General features: G+C 47.6%; 1 protein-coding gene across 2 annotated transcripts in view; it reads left to right on the top strand.

Annotated features, from left to right (window-relative positions):
* The window catches only part of SORL1 (sortilin related receptor 1), a 114,692-nt gene that overhangs the window by 38,005 nt on the left and 64,229 nt on the right, over positions 1-12,458 (top strand). For both annotated transcript variants that reach the window (XM_082200926.1, XM_082200925.1), the window contains exons 5-11: positions 403-470; positions 1,532-1,712; positions 5,007-5,105; positions 6,698-6,867; positions 7,979-8,171; positions 9,298-9,415; positions 10,414-10,487. In XM_082200926.1, coding sequence (XP_082057052.1) covers positions 403-470; positions 1,532-1,712; positions 5,007-5,105; positions 6,698-6,867; positions 7,979-8,171; positions 9,298-9,415; positions 10,414-10,487 — 903 coding nt within the window. The remainder of the gene's footprint in view (positions 1-402; positions 471-1,531; positions 1,713-5,006; positions 5,106-6,697; positions 6,868-7,978; positions 8,172-9,297; positions 9,416-10,413; positions 10,488-12,458) is intronic.

Genomic DNA, 12,458 nt, shown 5'->3' with positions numbered 1-12,458 from the left:
TACACATAGAACCCTTGGAACTGAAGCCCTGTGTAAGATGCGGCTGCACTGGGCTTGCTTCGTGGTGCTCAGGACTTTGCAGGCTTACTGTAATTTGAACCAGAGTGTTTCATTGGATGGATAAGGGGATAGTGTCTTCTTAACCACTGTGTGCTCATGTGGGGGAACACGGCTGTGGCCGCCAGTCCCCTAGCCACGTATAAGGTGCAGCATATGCACTTTTAACTCCTTCCTGAACCCATCGTCGCATATTTCTTTCTCTCAGCACCAGCCTTTGGCAGCCTGAGACAGCTTAATGCACAGCATCCAGGATCCACCCTGATCCATGCATTCCCCGGCCATCTGTGTTTGGCCGGCCCACCAGAATCCAAACATATTTCTCCATGTTCTAATTTCTTGCAGCTCTGGAAGTCGGATGATTTTGGGCAGACGTGGATAATGATTCAGGAGCACGTGAAATCGTTTTCCTGGTAAGTTGTGGAATTCTTTGCAGGCTTCTCGGGAGCCTCTTCTTCCTCCCCACCCATTGCAATGTCATCTACACCTCTTTCTGAGCAAGGGGCTTGAATCCCTGGGCTCTGCTACTCCAGGATGAAGGCGGAGTGTGGGCATCGTCTCCTTCCTTAAAAAAGATAAAAAGTTCCTGGCATGGATCATCAGGGACAGGAGTACTCTAAATGTTTCTTTCAGGTGTGCATGAGGTTGCCTTTGTGCCTGGTTTATGAATTTCCTAGGCATCTGGCTGATTATTGTTGGAAACACAATAATGGGATAGTAAGGCCTTTTGTTCTGATGCAGCTGTGCTGTTCTTATGCACTAAGTCTTGACTACAGGAGAAAAGTCAATGAGCAGCAATGCTTGGCTTTCACTTTGGAGGCGCAGCCATTGTGTTTCTTGGCATTTTTGAAATCTGAAACCAAGGCAATGTGTGTGTTTTATTATTTCCTGCACCAGTGAGGGCTAGAAACTGTACAGTGGTACCTCTGGTTACGAACTTAATTCATTCTGGAGGTCCGTTCTTAAGCTGAAACCGTTCTGATCCTGAGGCGCGCTTTCGCTAATGGGGTTTCTCGCTACGTGCGCGCCTCCGGTGCACAATTTCCATTCATATCCTGGGGCAAAGTTCGCAACCGGGAGCAGCTACTTCCGGGTTAGCGGAGCTCGTAACCTGAAGCGTTCATAACTAGAGGTACCACTGTATTTAGAAGTGTTTATTATACAGGTCTATCTCCCAAACAGATTACTGATCGGATCTAAACACCTGTCAGGCTGTACACTGGACAGCCAGGTTCATGGACCTGGGGATTAGAAACGTAAACGATGAAATTTTGAGCAGCAGAGGTTTTCAAAGGCCACTGCAGGTTCCACCAAAATATCTAGGAGAAGATGGCACCTATTGCCCATTAGCTAGAGTAATGAAAATGATGAGCAGTAGATTTAGAACAGAAAAAAAGGTGGGGATATAAAGGTAATGCAACAAGAATGGTATACATAGAAAAGATGGCTTCTTTTCTTTTCTTTTTCTGACAAGGGGTGTTGAACCATATGACAAACCCTACACAGTTTACATCGAGCGGCATGAGCCTACCCGGGCCTCCACAATCCTCCGCAGCACCGATTTCTTTCAAACCAGAGAAAACAAAGAGATTCTGCTTGAGGAGGTTGAAGACTTCCAGCTCAGGGAAAAGTATCTGTTTGCAACAAAATCTGTGGTAAGGAGCATCAAGTTAACGATCTATAGAGCAGGAGTGGGGAACCCCAGGCCTGGAACTGTAAACACGGCCCTCAAAGCCTCTCTGTTTGGCCCCTGGTACTCTTCCCAGGCCATGCAAATCTTGCTCCTCTTTCACTAGGTCAATGTTTCTGCTTAGCCAGATCGTGCCTCTTTCTTCCCTGGATGAAGGGTAGAGAAGGGCTGTTGCTCCACCCACTTTTTCCTTTGGGCATGCCTAATACTGGCAGAAGGTCAGCGGTTTGAATCAGAATCAGATCAGAAGGTCGGCGGTTCGAATCTCTGCGACGGGGTGAACTCCCGTTGCTCGGTCCCAGCTCCTGCCAACCTAGCAGTTCGGAAGCACGTCAAAGTGCAAGTTGATAAATAGGTACCGCTCCGGCGGGAAGGTAAACGGCATTTCCGTGCGCTCCTCTGGTTTGCCAGAAGCAGCATAGTCATACTGGCCACATGACCCGGAAGCTGTACACCGGCTCCCTCGGCCAATAAAGCGAGATGAGCGCCGCAAGCCCAGAGTCGGCCACGACTGGACCTAATGGTCAGGGGTCCCTTTACCTTTACTACTGGCAAGTGGCCCTCAGAGGATTGCCCAGAAAGGAATGTGGCCCTCAGGCCAAAAAAAAGTTTCCTGTCCCTGCTGTGGAGGGAGCAGCTTAAAAGAAAAGCACAACCCAAATTTATAAAGCAGCAGAGTGCATAGATGTCAAGGAAGCAGAGCCAGATTTTTGAGCATCCACTACTGTCCCAAAACAATGCTCCAAAAAGCTCTCTGCGTTAGCTACAGAAGAAGAGGAGGGGAACATGCTGTGAGCCTCAAAGGAAAGCATCAGAGTCTCCTTTGACTTGTGTTTGTGATCCAAATTTATTATCCCTTCATGGGGGTCTGGCAGGCAGCCTGTATGTGCTGCAATACTTTTCTGCTTAGGGAAGATTAAAATCACTCAGAGGTATGTCAATATAGACCACAGATAGGGCATATTTGGCCAGATGTTGTCAGACTACAACTCCCATCATTCTGGAGGATTGGCCACGCTAGCTGGGGCTGATGGGAGTTGGAGCCCAATATCTGGAGGGTGTCAAGTTCCCCATGAATGAGCATGTTGGACCTAATGCAAAATTTAACTCAGTAAGACATTACAATTGATGACTGTTTTAAACAGGGAACCCAGAATTTTTGGGTTAAAAGCCTCTCTTCCTCCTGTGCCTGCCACATTTTATGACCAGAAAATGCACATTATGTAGTTGCAATTCTCTTGTGTGAGAGTCAATGTGGGTATAACGGTTAGCAAGCTGGACTGGGGCTTGTTTTTCAAGTCCACGCCTCAGCCCTTAATCATGCTTGGTGAGCTTCTAACCTACCTCACAGGGTCGTCGTGAGGATAAAGCGGGGCACGCATGTTCACTGCCCTGACCTCTTCGTAGGGAGAGTGAGCAGAAATAGCAGAACGAGCCTGAGTTTGTGGTTCAGGAGCAGGCAGGATGCAACAACAGGGTAAAAAAATGCTAGCCTGCTTCTATTTGATTTTAGTACTTTAGGCAGATCTAGGTCAGTGTGAAACACGGAGGCTCTGGGAAGGAGAAGTTTAGATGCCTGTAAGTAATAGGCATATGTAGGTGGGAATGGGAGAGGGGAATGGATGGGCAGGGTGTCATGGGAGAAGAAGAGCTTTTGCAGCATTATCGAGGAAAAGTGCTGTATTTTTCGCTGTATAGGACACACTTTTCCCCCTCCAAAAATGAAGGGGAAATGTGTGTGTGTCCTATGGAGCGAATGCAGGCTCCTTGGCTTTAGCGATAGCAACGCGAAGCCTCCGAAGTGCAGAGGGAGAGCTCCCCCTGCGCTCCTTGGCTTCGCGTTGCTTTCGCTGAAGCCGTCTGAAGCCCCCGGAGCGCAGGGAATGCCCGCTGCGCTCCGGGGGCTTCAGGCAGCTATCCGCAAGCCTTTGGAGCGCAGCAGAAGTTCCCGCTGTGCTCCGAAGGCTTGCGGATAGCCGTCTGAAGCCTGGAGAGTGAGAGGGGTCGGTGCACACCGATCACTCTTGCTCTCCAGGCTTCGCTTCGCTGGAGAGGCGCTGCACAGTTTTCTCTCTCTGCGCAGCGCCCCTTCAGTGAAGCGGGAGGAGAAATGGAAGGGGCTCGGTTTCTCCTGCCGCTTCGCTGAAGGGGCGCTGAGCAGAGAGGGGGAGAATTCCCCCCCCCCCGTTCTCCCCTTCCTATGGTCCAGTGTGTCCTATGGTCCGGTGCGTCCTATAGTGCGAAAAATACGGTATGTTGGTCAAGCAGAACGAGGCCCGGATAATATCTCCTGATTGTCTGGATAGAGGATGGAGAGGAGCGTTTGAGCGTGCGTAGAAACTAGCGTACTGCATACAGGCAACGCTTCCGTATGTTGCCCCGCCCACTTTTGCCCCTGGCCCTGCCCACCTTTGCACACGGCCCCCAGAAGGCGTGTTGTATGCTCACATCTGGGAGAGTAGCCGTAGCTCAGAGGTAGAGCTTGCCCCCCTCATTGCTGGACACATCACGTTATTTTTCTTTCAGAGCTCTTAACGTGGGATGCAGCTTGCCGACCTAGAAATAAGCTTTGCCACTCCCTCGCTTCCCCTGCCCCGATTTTTCTGGTGCGGATGTTGCAGGCAGCGTAGCCCACTTTTGATCCCTGATATCTACAGTTAAAAACAAAAACTGATGGGAGAAAACCTTCTCTGCTTCGTGGGGATTGGTAACCTTGTGGGACTACGACTCCCATCATCCCTTCCTCATTGGCCATGTTGGCATGGGCTGATGGGAGTTGGAGTCCAACATCACATTGAAAGTCACAGGCTCCCCCACCCCTGAGCTGGATGGTTTGAATTGACACAGGGCAACTTCATATATGGGCCATGGTACAAAATGATGAAAATCTCTTTCCCCCTCACTTCCGCCCCACTCTTAAGCCAGTTAAAAGTGCAGCCCTATGGGCTAGTTAGGGACGCGGGTGGCGCTGTGGGTTAGCTAGGGATGATGGAGGGCTGAGTTTGCCTATGCCTGCCTTAAATCCTAAAGCAGTGTTTCCCAAGCTTGGGTCTCCAGCTGTTTTTGGACTACAACTCCCATCATCCCTAGCTAGCAAGACCAGTGGTCAGGGATGATGGGAATTGTAGTCCAAAAGCGGCTGGAGACCCAAGTTTGGAAAACACTGTCTTAAAGCCTTCTTTTGTAAACAATAACAAACTTAAGATTTATTAGGTACTCACTACTTTGATTTCTTCCCCCCAACCTCTTTTCTTCTCAGCATCTTTTAGGGACGCAGCAGCCATCCGTTCAGCTTTGGGTATCCTTTAACCGCAAGCCGATGCAAGCAGCCCAGTTTGTGACGAGGCACCCCATTAAGGTATTGACATGTGGGAGGGAAATCATTTTGTTGTCAAGGGCCACATTATCGCAGGAATAATCTGCTGGGGGCCGCATGTTGCTGGTGGGTGGGGTTTAAACCAGTTGTGGGCAGATTCAAAAGTGGGGGGCATCACTCCTTTCCTTTCTCATTCTCTCCCCTTTTCTATCCATCTTCTTCCCTGCCCCAGGGAAGGACTGATTGCTTTTGCAGCAAGTCTGAACTTGCGGGATTCCCCTGCCCCAAATTTTTCCCGTTATTCCCTACCTCCATTTCAGCCTTCTTCCTCCATTTCTCCTGGCCTTCTTTCCCTACGGGTTCATCCCTCTTCCCCAGCATGAAATCAGGTCATGTGCCACATATCCCTTATCCCCACTGTAAGGGATGGCTGCAATCCAAAGAGAAGGTTTGAAGAGATGTTTCAAACCCTTTGCTGCTTTTCATAACAATGACTGCACACCCATGCACCTTTTTTTTCTTTTTTAAAAATAAAATTTTATTAACACTTTCCACAATACAATAAAAGACAAGCTAATTTACACAAAGAATACCGTATTGGCCTGAATATAAGCTCCCCCCCCAATTCTGACCATGAAAAGTTAAAGTGCGGCTTAAATTCACGACCTTACAAAAATTGGCTTTTATGATATCTCTGCTGAAACAGACATACGGTAAAATGGAATGTGTGTGAGTGCCTGTGGAATTTTAAGGGAGCAGCTTATGTTCGGGTATTGCCTTTTTTTCTCTCCCCCCCACCCCGCCGAATTTTAAAGGTATGGCTTATAATCAGGTGCAGCTTATATTCGGGCCAATACTGTAATAAAAAAGAAAGGAAAAGAAAAGATATAGAAGAGATAGAAGAATAAAAGGTCCTCTCTCTCACAAATATATTTTACCCTCCCGGCTCTCACCTGGAAGCATCCCTGTCTTCTCCCAGCCTCTTGCGCTGAGAGATCTCCCCTTCCCCGTCCCTCTCACACAGACTGTATATCTCCCATTGAACGGTGTGGGGCTTGCTTCCTAGTTGGCATGCATTAGGATCACGTTGCATGCCACTTTTTAGGTCTGTTTCATTTTATAGTTGATGTTTATAGTGTGAGTTTCAACCAATTTAAAATTCACATAAACGTACGTGTCAGAGAAACAATAGGGGAAGAGAACATTTGTTTGTTTGTTTTTTTAGATGATGCTTAATGTGTTGCCATTGTGTTGCCTTAGAAAAGGCACCTCCACTCTGGCACAGAACAATTAGGTAGGCATATGGCGGGGGTCTCTTCTAAGATAGCTTCCTTTCTATCTTTGAATGTACAGCTTACAGTCGTCCATCTTCTTTGGCTTCCTAATCGAACGTACACCCATACATTTTTGTTTGTTTGTAATCCTCAGAAGAGCTCCGAAAGGCAGTATAATTATTACCCCCATTTTACAGATGGGGGAAACTGAGGCTGAGAGAGAATGGTTTGCGTAAGGCATGTGATTTCGCGGCAGAAGTGCAAGTGCTGAACTGGCAGTTTCCTGGCTTGCGACTCACATTCGCATGCCTTCAGTGGAACAAAAAGATTTCATTTTTTCTTCCCGACTTTTTCTTGAAGGAATACTATATTGCGGACACATCTGAAGACCAGGTATTTGTGTGTGTCAGTCACAGTAACAACAGCACCAACCTCTACATCTCCGAAGCGGAAGGCCTAAGGTTTTCGTTGACTTTGGAGAACGTCCTGTACTACAGCCCTGGAGGAATGGGGAGTGACACTTTGGTCAAGTAAGTAGATAGATGTGCTCCACTCAAGTGGAGAGATGTGTCTGTGCTACTCTTGTGGATTTTGTCCTTAGCTTGGAAAGGTCAGCAATGGCCTCAAGAAATCTCCGTACCACACCTGACTGCCAAGCAAAGGTGCATTAAAATGAGAACAAATCATTCTTGTTTAAACAATGATGGCAAAGCACAAAATTATTCCAGCCAGCCAAGGAACAAATCTAATAAGGGTTTCAGCTCCCTCCTTGCAGGTAGTGGGAAGTCTTCGAAGGATTTAACTTCAACCAGCTCCCACGTAATCATCCAGCCACAGCTTCCAAACATCTGATCAGTGTGTCTGGGGCCGAGTCAGGATGGCCGTCCATCAACAGATACGAGTTGGGTGTCATCAGCATACTGATGGCAGCCCAAACCAAAACTCCAGACAAGCTGGACGAGGGGGCACATAAAGATGTTGAAAAGCATCGGGGAGAGTATCGCACCCTGCGGCACTCCACACACCAAGGAGTGCTGCGACAACTGTTCCCCCCCCCCAAGTGCCACCCTCTGTCCCCGACCAATTCCCCCCTAATTCTTATTATTGTATAATTACACGTTTATTATTTAATCTGTTGTGTAATCTTAGAAGAAGGGACGCGGGTGGTGCTGTGGCTTAAACCACAGAGCCTAGGGCTTGCCAATCAGAAGGTCGGCGGTTCGAATCCCCGTGACAGGGTGAGCTCCCGTTGCTCGGTCCCAGCTCCTGCCAACCTAGCCCTTTGAAAGCACGTCAAAGTGGAAGTAGATAAATAGGTACCGCTCTGGCAGGAAAGTAAACGGCGTTTCCGTGCGCTGCTCTGGTTCACCAGAAGCAGCTTAGTCATGCTGGCCACATGACCCGGAAGCTGTATGCCAGCTCCCTCAGCCAATAAAGCAAGATGAGTACTGCAACCCAAGAGTCGGCCACAACTGGACCTAAGGGGGTACGGCTGTGACAGGGTGTAGCTGCGACTATCGTGAAGTGGCCCTGCAGTTCTGAATTTGCCGCTGCGCCACTGGTCACAATGGGGAATTGCAGCTAACGGAGGTGCGTGGCTCAGTGCTTTTGTTGTCGTTCCCCCCTCCCCAATTTCGGCAGGTACTTTGCGAACGAGCCCTTTGCGGACTTCCACCGCGTGGAGGGGGTGCCGGGGGTCTACATTGCCACCTTGATCAACAGCTCCTTCAGCGAGGAGAACATGCGGTCTGTCATCACCTTCGACAAAGGTGGGACTTGGGAATTTCTCCAGCCGCCAGAGTATACTCGCTACGGCGAAAAGATAAATTGTGAGGTAATGATGCCGCGATGCAAAAGACGTCTCGCCGCCTCTTTGAGGGCTTTTGGATTGGGTGTTTATGTTCTTGTTCCCTGGCTAGGCTCAGCTGAAGCTTGTAGATGCATGTGATGTATATACCTGCTGGGTTGTGAATGGGCTATTCCAAGCTCCTGGGGAAGTGCAATGCTTCTTCTAATAATAAATAAATATTTTATTTATTTATACCCCACCCTTCCTGGTTCAGGGCGGCTAATAATAAATTTAAACCACTTAATTGATACAACAGAAACCAGCATAAAATACAGTATAAAACGTAAATAATAAATTCAGATTCAAAAATCAATTTAGGGCGGAAATCCATCCAATAAACATTAGATGATCACCAGGGCTAGCTGGCTAAATTAGTCCTATTTGGGCCAGTTTTTGAAGAATATTCTCCAGAGAATTTTCTAGCAGAGAATATTCTCATTCTCAAGTGTGAAAAACCTTTCCCATGTTTCTTTCTGTTTATGCAATCTGCACAGCTTCCAGGTTTGGGGAGTGAGTGGTGGGGAGAGGGGCTCAACCAACATTTTGTCGTTTTATGACTGTTTTCTATTTTAGTTTATCTTCTTAAAATAAAATATGCAAGCTAGATTTTACCAGCACTGTTTTGTTCCGCTTCTCTTGCATAGCTGTAGTTCTTGACTCTGTGTTTTTTTAATTATTATTTACTGCTGTGATTATTTCTATCTTTTAATTTGTACAATGCATCAAACAGTTTTTTGGGGGAGAGATGAGGTATACATAAAAGAAACCCACAAAGTGAGAAATAAATGGCCTCTAGCCTATACACCTGTGCCTCCAGAAGGAAAATAAAAAAAAAAGTCCTAGCCTTTAAGGGTTCTTGTTTGCTTTCTCTGGATTTCCCTCCCACATAGGCAAAAGGGCTGTGCAAAAGAAACAAACAGCATTATGTGATTTGTCTTTGTAACGTGAAACGGAAGCTGTGCACATTTAGCATGCATGAATATGTACCGGGGTGGTGGTGTAAGCTTCAGACCTCCAGCGTTGCATTTGTTTGGAACAGGGGCAAGTACACATGCTGCCTGTACCATGGGGAAGCACAACAAGTAATACTCGCATGATTTGACTCTCCTAGCTTTCCAAGGGCTGCTCTCTTCACCTGGCCCAGCGGCTGAGCCAGCTCCTCAACTTCCAGCTGCGCAGAATGCCCATCCTCTCCAAAGAATCAGCTCCGGGACTGATCATCGCAACAGGTATAGCTTTAATAAAAAAAATCCTTCCAGTAGCACTTTAAAGACCAACTAAGTTAGTTCTTGGTATGAGCTTTCGTGTGCATGCACACTTCTTCAGATATACTGAAACAGAAGTTGCCAGATCCTTCTATATAGTGAGAAGGTGGGGAGGGGTATTACTCAGAAGGGTGGTGGGAATGGGAGATTGGCAGATAGCTGAGATGAGCCTGTTGACGACTCTTAACAATTGCAATAGGTCTTACAGGAAAAGGCAAGGGGTGAGAAGGTGAAAAATGGCTTAGTCATGTATAATGAGATAAGAATCCAATGTCTTTGTTCAGACCAGGTCTCTCCATGGTTTTAAGTTTGGTAACGAGTTGCAATTCAGCAGCTTCTCTTTCCAGTCTATTTCTGAAATTCCTTTGTAGTAAAAAAGCTACTTTGAGATCTTGTATGGAATGTCCTGGGAGATTGAAGTGTTCTCCTACTGGTTTCTCTGTTTTGTGATTCTTGATGTCAGATTTATGTCCGTTTATTCTTTGGCGTAAGGTTTGGCCTGTTTGTCCAATATAGAGAGCTGAAGGACACTGTTGGCATTTGAGGTATAGCTCTGTTGGTTTGTATTGATCTGTAGTCCATTACCCCCGACTCCAGCAGGTCCAGGAAGACTCTGTTATAGGTAGGACACCGGTTAAAATGATTAAGCCGATGTGTTTCTCTATTCCTCACCCTCTAAATCTATTTTGAATTGCCCAATTTATGGAAGCTGCACAGGTTCAGGCTTTGGTGGACCTCCAGAATCTCCAAAGATGACTAAGGATGTTTCTATGTATTGTTCCTGAGTTAGCTTGGGGCACTGATGGCGTGTTTCAAAGAGAGAGCTGTTCCCTGTAAGCCAAGCTAACTCCTCACTCACAGACACACAGGTTTGCTGTTTAGCAGCTATGGCCACACCTCAGTGGGGAACGATGAATTAAAAAGCAGCCACACCCTGATGATTCACACACTTGCTTTTGTAGGATCTGTGGGCAAGAACATGGCGAGCAAAATGAACGTGTACATCTCAAGCAGCGCGGGGGTCCGGTGGAAAGAGGTAAGGCTTTTGCAAGTCTCCGCACGGGGTCTTCGCCTGGTCCTGGGGTAGCAAGGAAAAGCCCTCTGGAAGAAAACAGTATTTATCTGGGAAGCCTTGTTTATAGATGCCTTAGATCTTCCAGCTGTTTTGGACCGCAGATCCCAATCAGCCCATCTACTTTGGCCACGTAGGCTGTTGCTGATGAGAGTCATAGTCCAAAACATCTAGAGAACATCAGGCTGGTTTACCTATGCAAAAAAAGACGCAGGTGGCGCTGTGGGTTAAACCACAGAGCCTAGGACTTGCCGATCGGAAGGTCGGTGGTTCGAATCCCTGTGACGGGGTGAGCTCCCGTTGCTTGGTCCCTGCTCCTGCCAACCTAGCGGTTCAAAAGCACGTCAAAGTGCAAGTAGATAAATAGGTACCGCTCTGGTGGGAAGGTAAACGGCGTTTCCGTGTGCTGCTCTGGTTAGCCAGAAGCGGCTTAGTCATTCTGGCCACATGACCCGGAAGCTGTACGCCGGCTCCCTCGGCCAATAAAGCGAGATGAGCGCCGCAACCCCAGAGTCGGTCACGACTGGACCTAATGGTCAGAGGTCCCTTTACCTTTTTACCTGTGCAAAGGCCACAGTTGGGTTGCCACTTCTGTAAACTGTTACAAGCAGGGGATAGGAGCCTTCTCTCTCTTCCCCTCTTCCCAGTTTTGCTAAGCAAACATTGCAGACAGTGGCAGCCTTTATATGGAATTCCCTGACATGTTCCAGCCAGGCAAGGATACTAATGGTGCAAAACCGGGCAAAGGAGAGGGGTGTGGTCTGGGGAGAGGAGTTGTGGCCTCAGGAGAGTCCCAAGGGGCCAAATGGAGAGGTCGGGGGGGGGTCACACTTGAACCCAGGCCTGAGGTACCCCACTGCTGACGTAAAGGAAGCCACAAGAGTTTCCTTGAGCACATGCCATGTCCCCTGCCCTCCTGCCCTTTCTCTCCTTGCGGAGTACCTTCAAGCAGCTCTCCCATGTCTCTCAGATTAGGAGGAAATAATCCGGTTAGAGCCCATGACTTGGATCCCTGCACCTCTCAGTTTGCAAATTAAGCACAGCTCTTTTTGAATTTAATGGCAAGAGAGCTGTGCATCTGTAGCGAATTGGGGTGTATGTGTGTGGATTTTTTTCTTCTCAAAATCACAGCTTTTGAAAAAAGAAGTCTGGCTGGTTTACTGTCATGTGTTATGTTTGGCTGTTAGCCTTTGAAAACATAGTCAATGAGATTCTCTCTCTTTTTTAAGGGGTGTGTGCGTGTGGAGAGAGTATGTCTGTGTGATCAGCCAAAGAGTTTTGGCCAACTTCCATCAGGGTAGGGCTTGGCCCAAATTTTACAAGTGCTTTTGGCTGATTGGGTGGTCTGGTCTGCAGTGGGGTTTGTGGCAGGCCTCTCCAGACGGATGTTAGTCTAAGGGCGCATTCTAACATCTGCAAAGTGTTTAAATGCTGTGAACGGAGTCACCTCCTTTTCCTTTCTGAGAGTGGTGTGGGTTTGGTTTGGCAGCACCAAGGCTGCTAGGACAACAGCAGCAGCAGGCAGGGAATTTTTTTTCTGTCTCTGGCCTTGTAATGTATATCATAGAGAAAACTATTTGGGAGCGACAAATGCTCTGTCATCTCAGTTCAGTTGTATGTTGCATTTTCCATGGTAAAGCGGCTCATTACTTCAGAAAGGTTTGAGTTACAATTGACTAACAAATCACTAATTATAAGGTGTAATTCAAATCTGAATACAGTGATACCTCGGAAGTCGAACGGAATCCGCTCCGGAAGTTCGTTTGACTTCCAAAAAGTTTGGAAACCAAGGCACAGCTTCCGATTGTCTTCAGGAAGCCACACCAGACATTCGGGTTCCAAAGAACGTTTGCAAATTGGAACACTTAATTCTGGGTTTGCGGCGTTCAGGAGCCAAAACGTTCGAGTCGCAAGGCGCTCGTCAACCAAGGTACA

The sequence above is a fragment of the Podarcis vaucheri genome (assembly GCF_965113315.1).
Source record: "Podarcis vaucheri genome assembly, chromosome: 15".
In the NCBI taxonomy this organism is placed as follows: Eukaryota; Metazoa; Chordata; class Lepidosauria; order Squamata; family Lacertidae; genus Podarcis; species Podarcis vaucheri.
Note: the sequence above shows the minus strand (reverse complement) of the source record. Positions and strands in the feature narration are given on the sequence as shown.